At 40.6% G+C, this 26,229-nt stretch overlaps 1 protein-coding gene across 1 annotated transcript; it reads right to left on the reverse strand.

Moving 5' to 3' along the window:
• Positions 1-6,042: 6,042 nt before the first annotated feature.
• On the reverse strand, positions 6,043-24,309 carry rab21 (RAB21, member RAS oncogene family). The gene is made up of 7 exons (XM_080191192.1): positions 23,975-24,309; positions 19,569-19,628; positions 17,126-17,233; positions 15,730-15,793; positions 9,399-9,453; positions 9,225-9,313; positions 6,043-6,982 (listed from the first exon to the last, which is right to left on the reverse strand). The coding sequence occupies exons 1-7, from the start codon at positions 24,113-24,115 to the stop codon at positions 6,852-6,854; spliced, it is 648 nt and encodes a 215-aa protein (XP_080047318.1). The 5' UTR covers positions 24,116-24,309; the 3' UTR covers positions 6,043-6,851.
• Between the last annotated feature and the right edge of the window lie 1,920 nt (positions 24,310-26,229).

Here is a 26,229-nt window from a genome sequence, read left to right on the forward strand (position 1 = left end):
GAGATCTCATTGAGACGTACAAGATGATGAATGGGATGGATAGGATAGAGGTGGAGAGGCTCTTCCCGCTCAGAAAGGACAGTAGGACTAGAGGGCACAGCCTCAAGATAAAGGGGGGGCGGTTTAGAATGGAGTTGAGGAGGAACTTCTTCACTCAAAGGGTGGTGAATCTCTGGAATTCTCTGCCCGTTGAAGTGGTGGAGGCTGCCTCGCTAAATATATTTAAGACGCGGGTTGATAGGTTTTTGATAGGCAAGGGGATTAAGGGTTATGGGGAGATGGCGGGAATGTGGAACTGAGACACGACAGATCAGCCATGATCTTATTGAATGGCGGGGCAGGCTCGAGGGGCTAGATGGCCTACTCCTGCTCCTATTTCTTATGTTCTTAAAGTTCCACTCATCTAAACTGACAAGTCTTGTCCTCAGTCTTTGTGCTTACCAACCTACAACCGAATAAACAGGCTCCCTGTGGAGCCACGTCTTTTTTAAATTTGCATCCTTACTTCCAAATCCCTTCATACCTTCATCCTTTTCTATCTTTAAAAACTCCAGTTCTACAAGCTCAGAAGATAAAATCAAAATATTCCAGATGCTGGAAATCTGTAATAAAAACACAAAAACAGCCTTAACATTTCAAGTCCAATATGATGCTCTCTCAGGGCTAAAGAGAGGGGAAACGATGATGGATTTTATGTGAATAGGAGATGGGGCAGCTGCACCAAAACATAATGGTAGAGGTAGGTGGATGCCATGGAAGGAACACCTCTATGGAATGCAGATGGCAGGGGAGGGGATGAGGTTAGGTGTATTTGGTTGTGCCTTAATACTGGAGTTGGCGGAGGATTATCCTATGAAGGCTGAGACTGATGGGGTGAAAAGTAATGACAAAGGGGGACCTGATTGTGGTTGTGGGATGGAGGGGAAGGGGTGAGATGCGGGAGATGGGTTGGGTACCCCATCAACTGTAGGGAGGAACCCTTGATGCATATGGGTACCAGGTAAGAGGAACACGCCAGTGCCATTTAGAAAGGTAGCATCATCAGAACTGATGCAAAGGAAGAACAAGATAGAGTTTTTACAGGAAGCAGGGTCTGAGAAGCTGTAGCCAAGGTAGCTATGGGGGGAAGTGGATGGGCTTATAGAGAATAATGGTAGACAGTTTATCACCAGAAAGGGACACAGAGAGGTCAAGGAAAGGAAGTGTTGGAGATGGACCATCTGAAGGTGACAGGGATAGAAATTGGAAGCAAAATTGATAAATTTTTCCATTCCAAGTGAGAGCATGAAGTGGCACCGATAGTCATTATATATCCAACAAATATTTCTGGCAGTGGGTCTGAATAGGATTAAAACAAAAAACATTTCACATATTCCATAAAAAGACAGGCATAACTGGAGTTCATACAGATACCCATATGCAGGGAGTAGAAAAATTAAAGGAGAAATTGTTCATTGAGAAAACAGCATACAACCCATCATATTTTTGCCTCTTTAGCTCTGAAGTCATATGAACTTCAAACGTTAACTCTGTTTCTCTCTCCACAGGTGCTGCCAGATCTGCTGAATTTTTCCAGCATTTGATGTTTTTACCCTGGGAGATATCAACACTGGACCCTTAAATATTCCAATTTCAATCATGGCACTCACGATTGATGGTCCTGCCTTCAGATACCTAAATTCTAAGTGTGACAAGTCTCCATCTATACCTTTCCACTTCACTTGTGTCCTTTAAAACAATCTGTAAAACCATTTCTTCAACCTAATATCTTCCCATAGAAATGTTAGTGTCACAGAACTAGTAATCTAGGTGCCCAGGTTACTGCTCTGAGGAAACGGATTCAAGTCCCAGCATGACAACCGGTGGACTTTAAATACAATAATACAAAACTAGTTTTGGGTTCCTACAACAAGGAACAGAAACCCAATACTATGGCCAAAATCTTACTACTGTTCCCCATCCTGCCGCATTGAACGGAGATTTGGCTGGCTGCCAAATTCTCCAACTTTGCTGCACTGGAAGCGTGGCATGAACGGTAAGTAAGATCACATCCTACATTTTAAAAAAGATATTATTGCTATTTTTATTTTAAACTGAACTCTTTGCACTGAACAAAGAAAACAAAGATGTCCACTACAAGTCACCTGATCACAGTGTTGACTCTGACTGGCAATATTCCCATGACTTTCAAGAACACAATAATTATTTTCTCCATTTCTGTAATGTTGCACCACATTATGCCTCAAGAATTATGACTCATCTCCCACATGAGACTGTTCAGACCACTTCAAAAAGAACTACAGAGATGCCATTTGTATTTGATAAGCCAACCTTACTAGTGGAGTCAGGGGGTGTGCCCAAACAATGGTTAACCAACCCCAGACTCTCCACAGAGATAATATCACTTTCAACAAGAAATGACAGAGACATCATTGGGCCTGAAGTCAATGCCAAGTCCAGATACTGGATAAACATCCCTTTTGAAGTTATTCTGGAGGTAGAAAGTCACATGACCCAAGCCTCTGGCCTTTGAACAGTTTAATATTACATCTCTGGCATTCACAGCTGGACTATATTTTTTTAAACGTCAAGTGGACAGAACACCAGCAGCCCGGCTAGTAACCATACCAGCTCCACAAAACCAGCTTGATTCTAAAGGTCTCTGATCAAAGCCTGCCAAGTGGTCTAAATGCATAAAAGTACATAATGACGCAGCATAATTTGTTTCAAATAATTTAACCAGCCAGAAACATATTGGAATAGTACCCCACTACAAAGGATAAACCTTCTAGACTCTGACCTTTGTATTCTGAAACTCACACAAACCAATATTCATTTTTTGTGGTCTTTATACTGTAAAACTCATTTTCTCTATTCCACTTTTATTGTGTGAACGTGGGAAGTTGTGAACATGCCGCCTTTGGGTTTTAAATGTGTAAAATAAGCCAACCTTCTGTTAGTCCTAATCCAAATTTGCTGTGGATTATTAAAACAGTTGGATCACAAAAAGAATGAGATATTAGGAACACATGCCAGTGTTTTTTTTAAAAAGAATACATTCAAAATACTTCCTGCTTACAGATAAATAGTCAGAGGAAATCAGTGCAGTTTAAACCATCCCATTTCTGGTCTAAGACTAGTTTCAATAATGGTGACCACAAAACTATCGGTTGTTGCAAAAACCCATCCAGTTCACTAATCAGTTTAGAGAAGATTTTCCATCCTTACCCAGTCTTGCCTACACTTGACCCCTGACCCACAGCAAGATGGTTGACTTTTAACTGCCCTTTGAAATGCAAGGGCAGTTAGGGATGGGCAATAAATGATGGCCTCATCAGTGACACCTACATCTCACGAAGAGTAAGGAGAAAATAAATCTGGCTCAATGTCATATTTTGTTTTGTATTTCTCCTGTGAAGCACCTTGAGATTTGTATTAGGTTAAAGACATTATATAAATTGTTATCATCTGAAGTGTTGCCCTGTTTACTAGCTTGTAATTGCTCTGATAATCCTCGCTGAGTCTCAATAATCAATATAATTGTTACACAAAGGTAAAGCAAAGACAATGCCTCAATTGTTCACCATGTTTGTCACCCTTTTTGAAATGATACGCACACTATTTTGCAGTGTAGTCACATCTCCACCATTCATTGCTTTCTCAATGATCAGTATTCTCTTGCAAGGCTCTATCAAGATTCAGGGATTATATCCTTTCAGTTCCTCTAGGTCATCCATCTCATTTCCTTCAAAATCTTGAATTTTGTTCTGATATTTCTTCAGGAGAAGAAGTGTTGTTTGTACCTTCTCTTATGATGCTTTCATATTTATTATTACCTGCCCATCCTGAATTTCAAACCAGGTACGGCCTTTGATGGTTAAAAATATTCTCTCCCACTGCTCTAATACAATGGTATAATATTGTATTGCTATGATTTGTTTATATAGATGTACATTCATCTAGGTATCTCTCGGACCCTCTGATCACCCACTTAACGTATTTTTCCATGATATTGTTCTCATATCAGTAACCCTCTTCTTAAATGGGGAATTTGTAGATGGAATCTTCCTTCCTTTTTTTGTCTGATGAACCTTTCAGGATTAAGCTTGCCTCAGCTCTAAGCATGTCCAGCATTATTGTTTTAATAATGTTCTGTATAGAAATACATCTCTTCAATCCATTTACTTTAAATCTTCTCTGATCTCGTCAAATTTAGTCCTCGGAAGTTAATTTTTTTAAACTTCTTTCATGGGATGTGGGTGGCACTGGCAAGGTCAGTTACCCATTCCTAATTATCCTTGAACTGAGCAGCTTTTCAGAGGGCAGTTAAAAATCAACCACACTGCTGTGGGTATGAAGTCACATGTAGATCAAAACAAGTATGGTAGATTTCCTTCCCTAAATGACACTGATGGACTAACCGGTCCTTCACAATAACCATTCATAATTTCACTATTACTGAGATAAACTTTATAATTTTGTTATAAAATTGACGATTAATTGAATTCAAATTCTATCAGCTGCCGTGGTGGGATTTGAACCCTTGTGCCCAGAGCATTAGCCTGGGCCTCTGGATTACTCACTCAGTGACACTACCATCAAGTCACCACCTCCTATGATCATTCTATGGTTGGTCCTAGACAAATAGATGGTTTCACAATTCTTAGATATATCTGCCCAAAATGCGCTCCAATAAATTCACGTTCAGCACAGAATTCATTTGGTAATAAAACTTCACTATTAATGATTTAAGATCAGTTCACAACAATCAAAACCTACTTTCTATCCATTACAGTTGTTACAATCAATATCCATTTGTTCAAAATAGATTAAGATACATTGCAATTTCCTTTATGATGTATTATGCATGTAATAATTATAAGAAAAAATCTAGTTAAGGAAACACCCAGCAGTGCTTAGAACAGAAATGACTCTTTAGTGCATTTATTACATTGATTTAGATTTACAGGTAAGAAATTTTGCATTGCACTTTTAAATCATAATCAAATAAAACATTCTCCCCACAGACACTGCACACAAAACATGTAACAAATTGTACATTTCTTTAGACCAATGTGGGTCAATTTTCAAAGCATAACTTCACTTCCAAAAATGTTTGGAAGGAAACTGGTCTTTGGGTGGTGTACCAGTTTGTTACTGCCTGTTTGTATCCTGCCAAAGACCAATTTCACACCCTTTATTCAAAAAAAAATCGAGATGAGGAGAGTACTTTGACAGAAAAGAATGGCCCAGATTTTACCAGCAAAGTAACAGAGTAACGATTCTTATGTTATTTAAGTATATATGATGCAGCAAGTTCAGGCAACAAGCTGATGCGTAGTTAATACCACTATCTTAACGTTGCTGTTTAAGTTAGTTTCATGAAAACAACATTTCACTATCTGCCTCACTATTGATGTGCAAGGAGTGAAGTTGCTCTATTTGTACACTAGATGCAAACTAAACTCATCATAAAGATAATTTTTTGTCATTACAAATACGAGATGTAATAATACAATAATTGCCATCCAAGCCCTCTGACATTGACATTTAACTATTAAAAGTGTGGAATTTCATTATTTCAGCTATTATTTGTTCAGTAGGAAGTCTCACAACACCAGGTTAAAGTCCAACAGGTTTATTTAGTAGCATGAGCTTTCAGAGCACTGTCCCTTCATCAGGTGAGTGAATTGGGTTCACGAACAGGGTATATATAGACAGACTAAATTTTGTAATTTAGTCTATGTCTATATATCCCCTGTTTGTGAACCCAATTCTCCATTAACCTGATGAAGGGGCAGCACTTTGAAAGCTCGTGCTACCAAACAAACCTGTTGGTCTTTAATATGGTGTTGTGAGACTTCTTACTGTGCCTACCCCAGTCCAATGCTGGCATCTCCACATGATGGCTATTATTTGTTGATGAGTTTAAAAATAGTTTTTTTTAAAACATACTTTCCATTGGTCTCTTATTTTCCCCCTCTAAACTGAATATTTATTTTTCTCCATCTGATCGGAAATCAAATTAACCCAGTATTTTACACATTTCCTTCTTCAGTGTTCGTTTCCCCCACCCTTCAATCCTTCGACCTGATTATTAAAGGAGACAAAGTTGCTTGGTCTGTTCACACAGGTCCCAGATGTTTTCCTCAACACAAAATTATCAATTTATACTTTCAGCAATTTGCCACATAAAAAGGTTTAAAAATCTAACCATGCAAAGGCATGTCAACCTGACAGCAGATGCTATTAGATTCCTTGTTACAGCAAAAGCTGGGCCATTATTTAAATGCTTTCGATCCCTATTCACACAGGCTGTTGGAAAAAAACAAAGTTATAACATGTACAAGACTTGTAAAGTGGATAAAATATTTAATATGAAATTTCTATGCATATTTTCACCATATTAAAGAACAGATTGGAAGAGCCCTGTGCAAATCCCTGCTCAAAATCTGACTGAATTTGCACATTTAGTTATGTTCAAAAACAATCAAATGTATACTATTCAACACATATACATAAGTTATTAAATAATAGATATCTGATTTTAAAAGGACAATACAACTAGAGCTTCTACATACTAAGATGCTTCATGCAAATTATACAGCTTTTCAATTAAAAAAGACCATTCTACATAAGGTTCATGACGAAGGCCATTGATCATCTTTGTTCAGACAAGTGTAAAAAAGAGGAAAAACAAAACCTGCTGGTCACATATTCCACTTTGTTTAGCACTTTAGTCCTTTAAAAGTGAGTTTTATCTTAAAACACTTAACATTCTGCTGATAAGAAATGTAACATGGTGCATGGCAGTCTTCATTTCGAAAACAAAGCTCAACAGTTTTGGTCAGTTAAGAACAACATCCTCTACTCTGTTGTTGGGGTTCATCGTCAACTATCTGTACACCTCTCCTTGTGTTTGCAGATTGCCCGTTGCCGTTGCCTTTCGCCCGTTCTTCTGCTTGAGCTGTTTCTATCATCCCTAAATGTGGAACAAAAATAAAATTCAGTCAATACAAAAAATGAAGAGGTAACTTGGAACCTATATTAAAAAAACACTGGTTTGAATTGTTATATAAACAGTTTTTGCTCCTTGCTTTAGAAAAAAAATGAAAGCTATGGAAAAGATGCAGAAGAGATTCACTAAGATGGTACCAATCATACAGGAATGACAAGTGACAAAAGGAAATTGTACAATGAAAAAGTCCAATCAAATGCCGATATTCAAAATGATGAGGGGTTTGAATCAGGTAACTTAGGAAAAACGCTTCTATTCACGAGGACCCGTCTTCTCAACCTGAGGTGTGGTGATCCACAAGTTAAATCACAACCAGTCAGTTCTCCCTTTCAAAGGGGAGAGCAGTCTATGGTTCATCTGAGACTCTGGCACCTTTATCTTTGTATTACCATAGGACATATATTAGCACCAAAAGAATGAAGAGAGCTTGATGACAGAAGCCAGAGGGTGGCTGTAGAGAGTTGTTTTTCAAACTGGAGACCTGTGACCAGCAGAGTGCCTCAGGGATCGGTGCTGGGTCCACTGTTATTTGTCATTTATATTAATGATTTGGATGAAAATATAGGGGGTATGGTTAGTAAATTTGCAGATGACTCCAAGATTAGTGGCATTGAGGACAGTGAAGAAAGTTATCTCGGATTGCAACAGGATCTTGATCAATTGGGCCAGTGGGCTGACAAATGGCAGATAGAGTTTAATTTAGATAAATTTGAGGTGATGCATTTTGGTAGACTGAACCAGAGCAGGACTTGTTCAGTTAATGGTAGGGCGCTGGGGAGTTACAGAACAAAGAGATCTAGGGGTACACGTTCATAGCGCCTTGAAAGTGGCATCACAGGTGGACAGAGTGGTGAAGGCGGCATTCAGCATGTTTGGTTTCATTGGTCAGAACATTGAATATAGGAGTTGAGACGTCTTGTTGAAGTTGTACAAGACATTGGCCACACTTGGAATACTGTGTGCAGTTCTGGTCACCCTATTTTAGAAAGGATGATATTAAACTAGAAAGAGTGCAGAAAAGGTTTACAAGGATGCTACTGGGACTTGATCGATTGAGTTATAAGGAGAGGCTGGATAGACTGGGACTTTTTTCTCCGGAGCGTAGAAGGCTGAGGGGTGATCTTATAAAATATAAAATAACGAGTGGCATAGATCAGCTAGAAAGTCAATATCTTTTCCCAAAGGTAGGGGAGTCTATAACTAGAGGATATAGGTTTAAGGTGAGAGCAGAGAGATACAAAAGTGTCCAGAGGGGCAATTTTTTCACACAGAGCGTGGTGAGTATCTGGAACAAGCTGCCAGAGACAGGTACAATTTTATCTTTTAAAAAGCGTTTAGACAGTTACACGGGTAAAATGGGTATAGAGGAATATAGGCCAAATGTGGGCAATTGGGACTAGCTTGGGGGTTTCTAAAAAAAAAGACAGCATGGATAAGTTGGGGCAAAGAGCCTGTTTCCATGCTGTAAACCTCTATGATTCTACAAGAGAGGAATCTGTGGAATTATTTACCGTGGCAGAATGTTCCAAGCTGAGACAGACAGATTTGTAGCCAGTAAGGAAACAAAAGGCTAGGGGATAAGGTGGGAAAGTGGGATTGAGAATCACATCAGATCAGTCATGATCTCAGTGAATGGTGGGGCAGACTCGATGGACCGAATGGCTTACCTTTGCTCCCATGTCTTATAGTCTTAAGAGGTTGACATTTTTTTCCCCCTAGCAGTTGTAACATAAAATGCCCGAATTGATGTAATGGTAGAAGCAGATTTCATAGAAAAGAGAAGTGGACTTGAAGAAAACAAAATCTCAAAAGGGCAAGGGAAGGGGACTAAATTGATTCAATGAAGTTCACCAATGGAAAACACTTGATGGAAACAAAATGTCAAAATAGCTTAGAGGATATGTCAGAAATTTGTGGTAATGCTTGAAAAGGGTTCACTATTCGACGTGACTAACGAAATGAGTTATCATCTGAAATTTTTATAGAAGCACTCTGGTAACATTCCCGCACCAAAATTAAGAATCCACTTAAATTTGTATCGAATAGTGTTTGTACTTTGTAACTGACATTATTGGAGAGACGTGTGAACCGTTGAAGGGTCGTTTATTAATTCTTACAGTTAACAGGCATTTTAACATTTTGAAACAAACTTTTAACATCCACCACTACATCACAGCAAGTAAATAAGAGAGAAAATGTTACCCACTTTTACAAAGATCAAGAAATAATTCTTCAATTCCCTTGTTCAGTTTGGCAGATGTGTGGAAGTGTTTTGCTCCAACTGATTCAGCGTACCTGTTCAAACGCAAGTCAGTTAATGTCAACGTATCTGCATCATTTAAGGGTAATTAGAGAATAATAGAATTGATGGTGCACTTACACTTCTGCTTCTTCAACTGATACATGGCGATCTTTTTCAAGGTCTAATTTATTACCTGTTTTGTTTCAAAGCACAAAAGTATGAGCAACATGTTGTTTTCTAATTAATTATAATATACAAAGCGCACACTTTTTTTATAATTGTGACAAATGATTTTTCAATCAGGATCAAATTCTGTTTAAGGTTCTGGGATTTCTACTATTTCATGCTTCTGTCAGTCCATCCGTGAAAACCAATATATACAAGTGTATAGATATTTATATAATTAAAGATTTAACTAAGTAAGTAACTGAAACAATACAGATAATTAGGAAGTTCAACAATCAAAACTATTTCCAACAACCTTGGTTTATGGTTAAACCAGCTGCATGCGAATTCAAATGCTCAAAACTGAAAATAGTGATAATACATTCAATATGGCAGTCAAGACAATTCGTACCAACATCCCTCAATCAAAATCACAAATATGGATTCTCTGGTCATTATCATGTTGCTGTTTGAGGGAGTCTGGCTGTGCGCAAGTTGGCTGCCAAGTTTTCTACATGGTGAAGTATTTTTGAATTGTATCACAATGACTAAAATGCTTTGGGGCATCTCGTGGTTGCGAGGGGTGCTATCTGAATGCAAATCTCTTGCAGCATTTAATTGAAACATACAAGATTCTTAAAGGGCTCAACAAGATAGATGCTGAGAGAACTTTTTCCCTGGTTTGGACATCTGGAACTAGAGGTCACAATCAGCAAAAAGAGCTTGGATATTTAGGACTGGAGATGAGGAGAAATTTAAATTCTCAAAAGGGCTGAGAATTTTTGGTGTTCTCTATGCCAGAGACCTGCAGGCGCTCATTTACTGAGTATATTCAAGGCAGAGATCGATAGATTTTAGGGTATTAGAGGATTTAGGGAGAAGACAGGAATGTGGAGTTCAGGGAGATCATGCTGAGTGACGGAATAGTCTCAAAGGGCAGAATGGCCCACACTTGTTCCAGTTTCTTACATTTCTAGGTGAGAAGATATATTCGCATTTCCTTATTAAATCTTGTGCTGGTTGTTCCCAAGATCAGTGCAAAATTAAGTCCATTGCCATGCTCCTTGTCCGAGCTTAGTTTTTTTACTTTACTTCAAATATCAAAGAATCATAGAATCCCTGCAGTACAAAAGGCAGCCATTCGGGCCACTGTATCTACACCAATTCAATAATAGTACAGCTTACCCAGGTCAACCCCCAGCCAATACTTCTTACCCCATGCATTTACCCAGTTAATCCCTCTAACCTACACAAACTTGTACACTAAGGGGCAATTCAGCATGGTCAATCCACCTAATCTGCACATCTTTGGACTGTGAGAGGAAACTGAAGCACTTGGAAGAAACCCAGACAGACACAAGGAGAACATGTATTTTCGATCACACCAAGATGAAATACACAAAAGCAGCAAGGAAAATTTCCAATACAAACTATGAGCTCTTGGTTTGCATCAGCAACATGTCTGGATTTTAAAGTGCATCTTATTGCTCCATGGCACACCCAACAAGCTGCACTATTGCATTAGCCTGCCAGCTTCATTTTAAACTGCAAAGAAATAGTTGACTGATGGACTATGGCAGTTATTCCGTGGCACTATTTTACAAATTGAATATTTTTACAGTGTAATTTATAAACCAACGCGAAATTTGAAGAATTACTTGGGGTTTGGGTCCAGTTTTGAGTGAACTCAGACGACTGAAAAACACTGTAGTTTATTTACAGATATCTTTCGAAGGGCAAAGAATATTACTTTTTAAGTTTAATGCCTGATATAATGACCTTAAATCACTCATTAATACACAACAGTTTCAAATAGGTTTTAGCTGAAGGACAAAACAGACTCACTGAGGACATATTGTTGGAGGGCTGATCGTAATCTTGTGATTTAGATAAAGTTCTTATACTGAACTTTTGTTTCTGGCCATTTCAAAATCCAAATCCCATGATCATGTTAGAATTCTAACACTTGGACATTAGTCACACGCATGGATAATTTGGAACTCATGACAGATACCCTTGTAATACAATCCTAAATTATAATATCTGTGACAATATACTGGAAAAATAAGGCCAGAATTGTTTCACCTGAACAAAGTAAAAAAATTATTAATGCATTAAAAAGAAAGTTACATCTCCACTCTAAAGGGACCCGGGTTCAATTTGCGACCTGGGTCACTGTCTGTGTGGAGTTTGATGTGGAGATGCTGGCGTTGGACTTGGGTAACCACAGTAAGAAGTCTCACAACACCAGGTTAAAGTCCAACAGGTTTAGCCAACATCACTAGCTTTTGGAACTGGCTGTTCCTTCGTCAGGTGGGTGGGAGTTCTGATCACAAACAGGGCACATAAAGACACAAACTCAACTTACATGAATAATGATTGGAATGTGAGTCTTTACAGCTAATCGAGTCTTAAAGTTATGGACAACGTGAGACGAGAGAGCATTAAGCACAGGTTAAAAAGACGTGTATTGCTTCCAAACAGGAAAGTTAGTGAGATTTTGCAAAGGACTTGTCAACAACGGACGAATGAATTCTGCTCGACAATCACCAGGCATGACTGTTATCTTCCTGTTGGGGAATACTTCAGCGGTCACGGCCTCTGATCTTCGGGTAAGTGTCTCCAAGGCGGCCTTCACGTCACACGACAGCGCTGAGTCGCTGAACAGAGATTGATAGCCAAGTTCCGCACACGAGGACGGCCTCAAACGGGATCTCGGGTTCATGTCACACTATCTGTAACCCCCACAACTTGCCCGGACTTGCAAAATCTAACTTCCCTGTCTGCAAACAATACACATCTTTTTAACCTGTGCTTAATGCTCTCTCCACTCGCATTGGCTGTGCCTTTAAGACTTGACTAGCTGTAAAGACTCACATTCCAATCATTATTCATATAAAGACACAAACGCAATTTATATGCCCTGTTTGTGATCAAAACTCCCACCCACCTGACAAAAGAACAGCCAGTTCCAAAAGCTAGTGGCGTTTGCTACGAATAAACCTACTGGACTTTAACCTAGCGTTGTCAGACTTCTTACTGTGTGCAAACTCCACACATTCTCCCCGTGTCTGCATGGGTTTCCTCCGGGTGCTCCAGTTTCCTCCCACAGTCCGAAAGACGCGCTGGTTAGGTGCACTGGCGGTGCTAAATTCTCCCTCAGTGTACCCGAACAGGCGCCAGAGTGTGGCAACTAGGGGATTTTTACAGTAACTTTATTACAGTGTTAATGGAATCCTACTTGTGACACTAATAAATAAACCTTAAAATACTGAATTCTGACCTTGCCATTCTTCAAATTTCACTTACTCTTACATTCATGCATCTTTAGGAAGGTTGTTACTTAAAATATTTTAAGGATTGAGAAAGTTTAAAAGGATATCACTGATTTAATCATTTTTTTAAATGAAGGAGACACAGAACGATGTCCCAGCCATAATATCAAATTTCCTTTAAACATTAAACACTATTTCACCAATATGCAACCAATGTTGGAAAAGAGAGGATTTTTGTTCCACTTCAAAGTCACTAAATTCACAACCGCAGAGAGTAGCTGAGGCCAAAACATTGTGAGATTTCAAGAAGACATTAGATATAGCTCTTGGGGCTAAAAGGATCAAGGGATTTTTTTTGGGGGGGGGGGGGAATAGATGGGATCAGGATATTGAATTAGATGATTAGCCACGATCAAAATAAATGGCAGAGCAGGCTCCAAAGGGCGAATGGCCTACATCTGCTTCTAGTTCCTATGTTTCTATGTATTCTGTGTGGAAGCCTGCCTCCTGGTCTTGCCCCAAATTTGATGTGTTCTTAAACTAACTGTTTCTCTCTAATGGACAGAGATACTGATTATCCTTCAAAACAATAGCTAATAGTCAAATTATTAACTGTGCTGCAAATGTTAGTTTGTGATGAAAAATATTTTCATTTGCAGGTGGCACTAATATCAAAGTTGCCTAATTTTCCTGACTTTTTTGAAAAGGTGATTAAACTAATAAAGGTAGCCTTTATCCTTTTGCCCAGTATTATAAGCAACTTGAAAATTATGCCAAATCGAGCATATAGCATAGCAGCTTGCCCAGTTTTGTTGAGTGTTCTTGATGTCTTTCTCAATTTTTGGAAGTGCTAATAAAGTGAAAGAAGATATTTAACAGAAGGAAAATATTTCCTCTCGACAATACCAATACCAAAATCATAAATGCAAAAGTCTATTTTCAATTTCACTAAAAATAGTACATAGAAGGAATCTTCTCATGTAGTGTTTTAAAATACAAGACGCTTTTTAAAAAGTTCAGGGAAATGTATTTCTTTAAAGTAAAACTGAGAATATATTACTCTTTCCTTAGTTTAAATATCTACGGATAACTCATCCTTAAGTATACCTAAAAAAAATCACTTGGCTCTATGACCAGCTTTCTGCTCAGAGGTTGCATTTTCATACATTTCATTATTCTAAATGGAGATATCAATTTTGGGGCATCTAATAATCTTAATACACCACCAACAGAATGGCCTAAAAAAGTGAAATAAATTCGTCAAAAATACACAAACTTAAAAGGGTAGTCATTTAAGGATTTTGATGTGACTACATGCCTTCATTTTAACAGTGGTTTTATTAATTTTTAATTTCATGTGTCTGGTTTACCCTGCCTGAAGAATCTTTGTAGGTAAAAAGAGATGGGAAGGGATGAAACATGAAATAATTGCCTTTACAGCACAGCTTGTGGGCTAGGGGGATGAGTACTTCTTACAGGCCCAACAAACTCACATCCCCATCCAATTCCTCTCCAGTGTTTCTTCACCCCTCACTCCCCTTTCCTCCACCAATCTTTCACTTCCCATACATTCCCACAACCAACCGCTTTAGTTGTCTCTCCCACAACACTCCCCCACTCCCACCAGCTCACAGAGCAACTCAGCCGTGGTTGTGTGATACAAGCTTTCATAAGAACATAAGAAATAGGAGCAGGAGTAGGCCATCCAGCCCTTCGAAACTTGTTAATTGTTAATAACCCGTTGACCCCCACTCTCTGCCTCCTATTTGACAACCAATCCTCTATCCACGCTAACACCCTACCCCCAACTCCATGTCCCTCGACCTTCTGCAATAACCTCTTGTGAGGTACTTTGTCAAACGCCTTCTGAAAATCTAGAAAGACCACATCCACCGGCTCTCCTCTATCCACCGCCCTAGACACCTCCTCATAGAACTCCAGTAAATTTGTCAGACACGACTTCCCTTTAATGAAACCGTGCTGCGTCTGCTCTATCAAGCAATTCCCTTCAAGATGCCTCGCAATTTCCTCCTTAATGACAGATTCTAACATTTTACCTACCACAGACGTTAAACTAACCGGCCTATAATTCCCCGCCTTTTGCCTGGCACCCTTCTTAAACAACGGCGTAACATTAGCCGTTTTCCAATCATCCGGCACTTCCCCGGAATCCAGCGACGTCTGGAAAATAACCACCAAGGCATCCACTATCACCTCCGCCATTTCTTTCAGAACCCTCGGATGCATTCCATCCGGTCCTGGGGACTTGTCCACAATCAGCCCCCTCCGGTCTGTCGAGCACCGCCTTTCTAGTAACAGTAATGTCATTAAGACCCTCCAGTCCTACCACCTTTCCATCACTAACACCCGGCAAATTATTCACGTCCTCCTCCGTGAAGACAGAAACAAAAAAGTTATTCAATACCTTAGCCATATCCCTATCCCCTACCACTAGGTTCCCTTTCTCATCCTCTAAAGGACCAACATTCACCCTAGCCAGCCTCTTCCTTTTTATATATTTATAAAAACTCTTGCTATCCTTTTTTATATTAAGCGCTAGCCCACCTTCATAGTTTCTCCTACCCTTCCTTATCAACTTCTTTGTCAATCTTTGTTGACATTTAAACCTCTCCCAATCCTCTTCTCGCCCACTACTCTTAGCTACTCTACTTTCCTGTCTTTCCTGTCCAACAGACTGTCAGGCTGGCCAACGGCAGGAAACCTCTAGCAAAAAAAACGTCAAAGCCCATAGTAAATGTGTAGGGTTTCGGGGACAGGGTGAGTAAGGCACTCTGTCTGATAGTCAGTGCAGGCTGCTCCAAATGGCCTCTTTCTGAGCTGTAGGGATTCTATGATTCAGAAAACCTATGTTTCCAAAGTTACACAACCTCAGCACAGTGCACCCACCCTTGGTCTCCACATTGTAGAACACTAGGCCAAGCTAAAATTCAGACCCTTATGTCAGAGTGGTACTGTTATCTAGATGGAATCAGTGTAATTTATTTGCTGACAAAAAAGTGAACACTTACCCACTATACATAAAGAAATATCATTTCCTAACATTTTCCGCAATTCTTTCACCCAATTTTTCACCTAAGAACAAAACATCAGATTTTGTAAATATCAACACATTGTTCTAACATTCATTCACAATTTTAGCATTTAATAATAATAAGACGTATTTGCATCTAAGCTTCAGCCATGGCATTCTTGCCTCCTAATCAGCGTTGTCTGCCAAAGCCTGAGCTGATTTGCAAACTCAAACTAACAAGGATGACAGAATTTCATAAAGCCCAAACGAAAGTAACCCAACCTGACATTTCCCTTTCTCCAGGTCTCAAACACAAAAATCCAGGCTGAAACTCAACGTTGTACTGAGGAAGTGCTACACTGTTAGTGAGATGCCATCTTTTGGCTGAAACATTTAACCAAAGCTTCACCTGCCCTTTTAGGTGGATGTAAAAATTCCAAAGAGGAGTTCTCTCTGTTCTGATGGATACTTATCTGCCAACCAACACACCTTACCAGCGCCACCACCAGCCCACCAAAAAAAAATGCTGGTAATCTGGTTAGCATCATAGTGCTATTTATGGGAGTTTGCAATGTTAAAAATTGGATGAGACATTTCTTACTTTACAATATTAATTAAAGTTTAAAAATAGAGATCCCTGGGATATCTGGTAGTCAAGAAAGATGCTTTTTAAAACGCAGTCTTTCTTTCCATGTTTCTTAGAGAAAACTATAGGCTTTTTCAGGACAATCTTAGAATGAGGAAAAGAGAAATTGTTTGGGGACAGAGAATCAAGACATAGGAATCCCAAATTTTCAAAATACAATATAGAAAATTCAGTGAGTCAAACAATTAATTTTGTCCATTTCCAGGATGAAAACAACCTTAGGGAAAAGGGATAATAAGAAAACTGATTCATCCTCCAGTGATCAAAGATTAGCAAATTCACTGGAACTTTTAAACTCAAGCGTACTTCATCATTTGGTAAATTATTCTTAATTGATAAATCTGTTACACTACATGTTGTTCATACAATAGCTTCCACAAACAGAGCTGTGGCTACTTAACAAGCACTATATAAATCTACAAGTAGAGACACATCAGCCATCATCTGGTAACAATATGAAGGGATGCCAAAGAATTGTGCAAGAAAAGGGTTATATGGGCCCAGTGCTTGGGGCTGACGTAATTCATTTCACTCACTGTCTGCCAAAGCCTGAGCTGATGATTTGTATAATTTGCAAATTCAAACTAACAAGGGTGACAGAATTTCACAAAGCCCAAATGAAAGTAACTCAACCTGACATTTCCCTTTCACAGTACTCAATTTGGTTATAATTGTATTTGTGTCATTGTGGAACCATGCAGTTTAAGGCTCGATTGTATCTTTATGCATAAATTCTGCAAGATCTCACCTTCTGAAATGAATCTTCATCTGTGATATCGTACACTAATATGGCTCCATTGGAATCTCTGTAATAAATTGGACCCAAAGCATGGAATCTCTCCTGACCTGCTGTATCCTGGTTCAGAACACAAAGGTTTGTTTTCATAATCATATTTACTTCCAAACCACCACAACTTGCAACAATTTATATTTCAATGGCACTGTTAACATTAAAAGGTCCCAATATTTTACAGATGGGCAAATAAAAATGCACACTGAGTCAACAAGTCAAGAGGTTAGAGTTCAGAAACAGTAGGCCAGGTCACAGAAGTGGGATTTGAGGACACTTAAAGTGGAAAGAGATACAGGTGCAGAGACTTCAATTAAGAGGACAAAAATAACTGAAGGCACTGCCACAAATGGTGAGCTGATGTCCAGTGTGGGTGGAACTTGGAATATTCTGGCAGTATGGAAGCCAATATAGACCTTTCACTAAAAACCCAATAAACTAAGATCCTCTCCAACCAGATCCCAAAGCACAGCACCTCTCCATCAACAGCATGATCATGAAAAACACAGACTATTTTCCATGGGAGCCTTGTCTCAACGAAGGCAGACATAGATGACAAAATTCATCAAGACTTCCACTGTATGAGCTTAGTCTACAGCGAACTGAAGAGAAGAGTATTTGAGGACCAGGATCTCAAACCTAAGACTACAGTCACGTTGTACCAGGCAACAGTAATTCCGGTGCTCCTGCATGCTTCAGAGAGTTGGACACTAAAGCAGTTACGTCAAAACACTGGAGAAGTACCACCAATGGTGCCTTTGCATGATCCTCCAAATCTGGCGGAAAGAAAGGCAATCCAATAGCAGCAAGTTCTCCCAAGCCAACATGTCCAACATGTCCAACATCGAGGAACTGATCACTCAAAGCCATTTGCAGGGAAGGGCATATCATCAATATGTACGACACTAGACTCCTGAAGCAACCGTTTGACTTAGAACTCAGGTGCAACAGAAGGCTCACAGCAGGACAGCAGAAACGTTTTCCAAATGTGCTCAAAGCATCCCTAAAGAAATCTAACACCAACTCAGAGGAGTATGTGGCTTCTGACTGGTCAAAACGGAGAAGGTTCACTCTGGATAGCATTAAACAGAAAGATTTTGATGGGAGCACACAGAGGCAAAGACAAGGCATCAGAGAGAGCACGAAGAACTCCAATCATCTCTTCTGCCTGACCATCCAAGCACTATCTTCCCTGCATGTGCCATAGCTTGCACATCATGCACTGGGCTTAACAGCTACCTCAAGCCTACTGAAACGGGGGAGAAGCAAGTCATCCTCAATCCCTAGGGGCTGCCCAAAAAGATAAGTCAGTAAAAGGGCAGGTACAGAATTTTACCCTGTTTGGTGTTTACGGGTAGTGGAATTTGGGAGTGATGGTGGGGGGGGGCCTGGCTGGATGGTGGCCAGCAAGAAAAACATATAGTTGGCAAGACTGAAGATGACAAAGGCATGAATAAGAATTTGAGCTAAGCCTGAGAAAAAAAACAAAGAAAGCACGCCATCTTGATGAAATTTAGAAGTTCTAAATCACTTAAACTGTATTCCTCACTTGACAATAACCTTGGGGAGGTAAGGCTGGAGTTAATGGGAAAAGAAAGCCAAAGATGACGGCTTTCATCTTGTGATGTTGACCTGGAAGAAGCAGAGACTCAACAGGTCTCAATAGCACAGTGGCAGCCACACGTTCAACAAGTACAGCTAGGCAGCACCAGTTTTTATGCCAAAGCTGACCTCATGCTTATGGATAATACTGCCAAGAACACCAATACATCAGGAAGAGGTGGCCAAGGACACAGATGCCTAGGGGACCGGAAGGTGAACATTTGGGACAACAGACAAGAAGCCACTGCTGGAGCTGCTCTGGTGCAACAGGTGAAAATGGAACTGTATAAGGATTCAACTGTATCCATATTCTAGGAATAGTTAGGAATGAATTATTTTTCAAAGAGTTTGCAACAAAAAGGACAAAACTAAATATGGCAATCACAACCTCAACAAAACCATTACATTCGGACACCAAAAGTAGCTCTAGATGAAGGTAGAGGAAGTTAATTTACACTTAATATTTAGCTCTTGTTTAGGCACATATATAACTTTGACTTTTTTTTGGTTTAGCTTATGCTACAACTGTAGCATTACTGGAGAAGCAGTTCTACTTTGCACTAATATTGCAGTTAGAGCACTGATGCAGTCTGAAACTTGAATAAAAGCCCAACATAATACCAGCGTGAAATTGAGCTAGACTCTGTAAATAAGGGCATCTCATTCTGTCCAAGGATTCGCTCATGTTAAACACCTATATTACAATATAGCAATGGTGAAATTGCAAATCAGGAATTATTCCAATCCAAACTAAATTAATTTAGTTGCAAATACTGAATAAAAAAAATTGAGTACTTACCCAGATTGCAATATTTACTCTCTTGCCTCCAATATTCAGTTTTTTTGTCAAGAATGATGCCTAAAAATGGACAAAAGAGAGCTTGTGAAACCACAGATTGAATATGTTTGTTGTAAAAGCTATTACACAAAGGAAGCCAAGAAAAACAAAACTGAGAGACGAACAAAACAAAAGGACAATGTTTAACCAAAACAAAGTGGGCATATTGGATGTTTTAGGAAATGCAGCCTTCAACAATGAACTGAACGGAATTGGGAACTTCCCATGAATTTACTGATAACAAAACAGCTCAGCTCTCAGAGATAAAAAAAATCACTGCAGAAAAATAAAAATGACTTGGGATGGACCCAGTTGAGATTTCGGCAGGCTCTTTTCAATGATGTCTCTCAGAATCATTCATAACTGTAAGTTAGTCTCACTTCAGGTCCACAAGTAGAGGATTGAGCAGTTGCCAAGTTCCGAAGGGTTAACAACTGCAGAATATGGAGGGTAGCATTAGATTTAAGCCAATTCTAATATTGCAATCCCGACTTACAGAATATGATATGCAACTGGCACAACAATTATATTATTAGCTGTACTTGTTGATCTAGATTGGCTCCCCATCTGGTAAAGACTCCATTTTAAAGTTTTCATCCTAGTTTCAAATCCATCCTTAGCCTCACGCTTCCAATTTCGTCTAACCTATCAACTGTCTTAGATCTCTACGCTCCTCCAATTCTCACCTTTTGCATATTCCTGATTTTCAGCATTCTGCCATTGATGGCCATGACTTCAGCTGCCTTGGTCAGTCTTCGGAATTCCCTCCCCACTTTAGTCAACCTCTCCCTCAAATCACACCCTCCCCCCCCCCCCCCTTGACTGTGCTGTTGCCTCACAAATCCAAGCTTTTCCAGACTCCATTTGGATCATGCATCTGCTCCTGCCACAGTACCAAAACAACTCTCAATAAACGATATTCTATGTAAAAGTGATAAACTTTCACTTCTTATCCTTCCCAAGCTGGGTGCAGCCTTTGACACAGTTGGTTGCATCATTCTCACCCAACGCTTTTCCACTATCATCCAGCTGGGTGGGGCTGCTCTCACCTGGTTCTATTTTTAATTTCTATAATCATACCAACAGCATCACTTCCTACTCTGCATTGTTACCTCAGGTGTACCCCCCGCAATGATTATCTTAGGCCCTCTATTTCTCATCAACGCGCTGCTTCACAGGGACAGCACCCAAAGGCACATAAGTTTGCACATGTACAATGATGACACCAGCTCGACATCACCACCACCTCTCTTAAATCCTCCACTGCTGCTAAATTAGCAATTGCTTGACCGATACGTAGTAGATGGTGAGTGGAAATTTCCTCCAATTAACACTGGGAAGACTGAAGTCAGCGTTTCAATTCCCTTCTCCAAATTCTGTTCTCTAATGATTCCAACTCTCTCCCTGACAACATCGTGTGAGATTAAACCAGTCTATACCAACTGGGTGTCACATTTGATACAGTGTTGAGCTTCTGAACTTTTACTTACGCCTTTACCAAGATCATCCATTTCCACCTCCAAAACAGCATCAAACTTGGTCCGTGTCATCCCATTTGCTGGCGAAAACCCCCATTTACAGCTTTGTTATCTAAAGACTCGACTATTTTAATGTACTATTGGCTGGTTTCTCAAATTCTACCTTCTGTAAACTTGAGGTCATCCAAAGCTCTCTTATCACCCTTCTGCTCACTGACCTACATTGTCAAGCTATGCCCCGATTTTAAGAACGTATGTCTCTTGCCAATGCAAACGGCCACCAATACTTGTCCGAGCATATGTATTTGTCTGTGCATGTGTAGAAGCCAATGACATAATCTGCAGGAGACAGTGCTAATCGGATCTTACTTGGATCCTGAAGTCATTCACCCAGTTTCTGAGCCCTTGGTGAGCAGGCAGCCTTCACACATCTTCTGAGAAGTGGAATGGGGAGATGTCTGATCCACCTGGTGATAGCCACAATTGCATTTGCAGCTCTGTGGCTTGAGCTGGATTAAGGGGGAAGTGCCTCTGCAGCAGGAGATTCAGAAACTCTGGGGAGGCTGCAATTGCAAACATTATAAAGACACTGCTTCTCTTTAGCAAAAGGAGTTAACCCATGCTGCCAGTGTTAATGTTTTTGCAATCCCAGCTTGTGAAGTCCACACATGCATCCTGCTGCACATTGCTTCCTGTAAAGATGGTGGCCACATTTACAACTTTGTATGTGTAGTTTTGGCAGCAAACTCAGCCTGTTAAAATGTCTTAACCTTGTTTCCCAACCCTTCCATGGCCTTGACCCTCCCTACATTTGTAATTTCTTTCAGCCCCCCATACTCTGCACTCATCTATTTCTGACTACTTGAGAATTCCCAAATTTTAATTATTCCACATTGGAATGATGCCAACATCATTAGTCCGATATATACTCCTTACATCTCTCCACCATGCTTTTTCTCCTTTAGCATACTTGTTTAAAACTAGTTCTCTAGCTTTTGGTCATCTGACCTAATATCTCATTGTGTGGTCTGGTGTTATACTTTGTTTCATAATGTTCCATGAAACACAGTGAGACATTCTATCATGTTAAAAGGTGCCATATAAATTTTAGTTGTTGTAAACTTCCATTCCTTGCTCCACTCCTTTAAGACATATAAAACTTACACATTTGGTCATCTGTCCTAATTTTGCCTTCTGTGACTCAGTATTAAAATGTTCCAGTAAAGTACCATGTGATGTTTCACTTTGTTAAAAATGCCATATAAGTACAAGCTGTGTGTTGTCTGGTTCATGAAAACTGAGTTATGTGCCTCCAACCTGGAGGTAGGCTCAAAACTCTATTTTAGAATGCTGTGAGTTGCTAATATGCCTTTCTAACTGTGCTGTCAATGCATATTTATTTGGTGACAGTGTTACAAGGGCAATGAAACTTAACCCCAATTCCTTAAAATACAAGAAAATATTAATTGGCAATCATTAGTGTAGTTTAACTAAAAAGTGAAACAAATTTAAAATCAATCACTGATTAACCTCATCACACTAAGTGCAAGAAGCGCAAGCACAAGACTATTAAAATACATCAATTTCAATCAAGGGTTTTAATCTTTAACTACACAACTGAACAACCACATTCGGCAAAGTAGATCACTTTCCGAGTCATTACCATGAGAAAACAGGAAGTTTCATTTTTAGCATCAAATTTGAATGAACGGAAGAGAGATTGCAAGTACAGGTTGTGGCTGTTATAAAATATAGTTTAATAGCAACATTCAAACAAATGAATGAAATGTGCACTAATACATAGAAAAATACTGGAGAAATTATGTATTTACAAACATTTTCCTATCATTTTCATATGCCACTAGCTGTCTTTCTAGGCTACATTAACTCTGAATCAACAAAATTTGAAGCTTAGTGATAGTATGAAGAGTGAACAGATTATTTATTTAATACAATGATCAGTAACATTTCAATAATCAATACACCAAAGATACATCTGTGTCTCCTTTGTACAGCTTTCACTTTATTCCTTGAATAACACCTCAAAAAAACAAGTAATTTCAGTTGCATGGGTTAGGTCATTGGCCGTTAAAGGAAAAATTGAATGATTACAAAATCTCCTGACCAAGCCCGACTGTCATGTGAAATATGCTTTTTCATTACCAAAAGTGATGCAAGGATAGATGCGTAATTGCTCAGAGATTAGTTCAACACATCCACAATACCTTATTCCATGAATTGCTGTAACACCAAACTTTCACACCCAAAAAGTTGAGTTGAATGACTCACTGAATTAAATACACCTTCTGCACAAAAGTTACAACGATCCATAAATTTTCACAGTAACTTCACTGCAGTGTTAATGTAAGCCTACTTGTGACACTGATAAATGCATTTTAAAACTCCACTGCAAACAAAACCTAAGGTATTATTTGAGATAGCTTGGGAATGACAACAAGATTTGAAACCAAACTTGGCATGCCCTGAACAACTGCAATTATACAAATCCTGGCGATCACATTCGAGGAGGATGTTGGTTAAAAGACCCCCCATCCCCCCAAATGTAACCTCAAGGGAGGAAACAAAAATCTCCCCTCCTGTGAGCTCCCCAAAAACCATGCAGTGAGTACTGCACTCTCAGCCTCTGGCACCAAATAAGCTGGCGAGACAAAACGTGTGTAAAGTCACACACGCGCAGCCAGCTGCGAGGTAAAAAAAAATCTACTGGTGCCAAAGGGAAGTAAACGATGATTTTCACAAGGGGCCTTCTGCTTTGCCCAGGAAGGTTGACCAAGCAGTGCAGCCCACCAACCCCCTCCCCCTCTTCTAAGTAGGCACGAAGGAGCCAAATCAGGGTCGAGGGAAATGGAAAGCAAGTGGATGACCAACCTGGAGCGTGGTGATGTGCTTGTCGTTGAACTTGTTCTCGCAGTACCTCAGCACCAGAGATGTCTTCCCCACACAGCCTTCCCCCAGCAGGACAACTTTAAACGAATAGGTTTTACCGCCTCCAGCACCGGCGCCCGCCATGATCAGCGGAGAAATGCAGGCCAGCCAAGCCCGGCCACAATCCGCATGAGCGACCCTCCCCCCCCCCGCAACCCCACAGGCCACGGAGGACCGATTAAACAAACAAAAAAAAACAAGAAGTGGGGGAAGTCGAGTCAGCGCCCGCCACAGTAAACAAGCCGCTGCCCTCTTGTCTAATGGCGTCTCCTTCCTCCTGCGTCAGTCCTCCAGGGGACGGGCTTTGATTGACAGCTCAGGAGGGGTAGGCGGAGGGGTGGGCGGGGCCGGGCACAGGCTGCAACAACAAGGAAGCATGCCTTACCCTGGCACTGCACCTTGGCAATAACATGGTCTGCTCCCCCCTCCCCCCCCCCCAAAAAAAACACAATTGCAATTGTGCTTCAGTGCATAGCACTCAATATCACAAAGATTTCACATGTCAGCAACCCTTTAGCCACATGGATATGCCCCATAATTGGTGCCAGTTAAATTTGTGTCCTTACATTTAAAAATTATTTATTAGTTCAATGCAACTAGGTTGCAGTGTAAATCCCCTTGTCGCCACTCTCCGGCGCCTGTTCAGGTACACTGAGGGATAATCTAGCACGGCCGATGCAACTAACCAGCACGTCTTTCGCACCGTGGGAAGAAGCCAGAGCACCCGGAGGGAGCTCATGCAAACACAGGGAGAATATGCAGACTCCGCACAGCAGTGACCCAAGCCGTGTATCAAACCCAGGTCCCTGGTGCTGTGAGGCAGCAATGCTAACCACTGTGCCACCATGCCACCTAAGTGGCATCAAGTCCTGTTCATTGTCAGCCTCATTGACTGATATCACCCTCAGGCCTGCCAACCGTTCAGTTCTAAAAGTCTCATCCTTGTTTTCAGCTTCCTTCATGGTTCTTTCTCCTTCATCCGAACTCCATAACCTCCTTCAGCCCCACAGCCACCTGAGATATTTGAACTCTTCAAATTCCGTTTTCTTGAACATCCCTGATTTTAATCACTCTACTTTTTGTGGCCATGCCTTCAGCTGCCTAAACCCAAAAGTTTGAGATTCTTTCCTCACTCCCTTGGTCCATTCCTCCCCACCCACATCCAGGATTCCTCTGATGCCCTGAATCATATTTACAGCTTCCAGATCGCAGGCCCAAACCGCCTCCTATTACCATGGATGCACAATCTCTTCACACCTCCATCCCACACCAAGACGGCCTGAGAGGTCTTCGCTTCTTTCTTGAAAAGAGGCTTGAACAGTTCCAATCCACTACCATTCACCTTCGCCTGGCTGAACTCATTCTGTCTCTCAACAACTTCTCCTTTAACGCATCTCACTTTCTCCAAATCAAAGGAGTAGCAATGGGTACCCGTATGGGTCCTAGCTACACTTGTCTCTTTATGGGAAATGGCAAATGGAATTTAATGTTGGCAAGTGTGAGGTGGTCCACTTTGGTAGGAAGAATGGTAGGAAGGACTATTACTTACGGGGTGAAAAACTGCAGCAGGCGACGGTGCAGAGGGACCTCGGGGTCCTCGTGCACGAGTCGCAAAAACCCAGCTTGCAGGTGCAGCAGGTGGTCAGGAAGGCGAATGGGATGCTGGCCTTCATAGCGAGGGGGATTGAATATAAAAGTAGGGAGGTCTTGCTGCGGCTGTATAGGGCATTGGTGAGGCCGCAGGTGGAGTACTGTGTGCAGTTTTGGGCGCCGCACCTGCGCAAAGATATTTTGGCCTTGGAGGGAGTGCAGAGGAGGTTTACTAGGCTGATACCGGAGTTGAGGGGGTTGAGCTATGAGGAGAGGCTGAATAAACTAGGCTTGTACTCGTTAGAGTTTAGAAGAATGAGGGGAGATCTCATTGAGACGTATAAGATGATGAATGGGATGGATAGGATAGAGGTGGAGAGACTCTTCCCGCTCAGAAAGGACAGTAGGACTAGGGGGCACAGCCTCAAGATAAAGGGGGGGTGGTTTAGAACGGAGTTGAGGGGGAACTTCTTCACTCAAAGTGTGGTGAATCTCTGGAATTCTCTGCCCGTTGAAGTGGTGGAGGCTGCCTCGCTAAATATTTTTAAGACGCGGGTTGATGGGTTTTTGATAAGAGAGGGGATTAAGGGTTATGGGGAGAGGGCGGG

The sequence above is a fragment of the Carcharhinus amblyrhynchos genome, chromosome 6 (genome assembly GCF_965287045.1).
Source record: "Carcharhinus amblyrhynchos chromosome 6, sCarAmb.v2.hapA, whole genome shotgun sequence".
Classification (NCBI taxonomy): domain Eukaryota; kingdom Metazoa; phylum Chordata; class Chondrichthyes; order Carcharhiniformes; family Carcharhinidae; genus Carcharhinus; species Carcharhinus amblyrhynchos.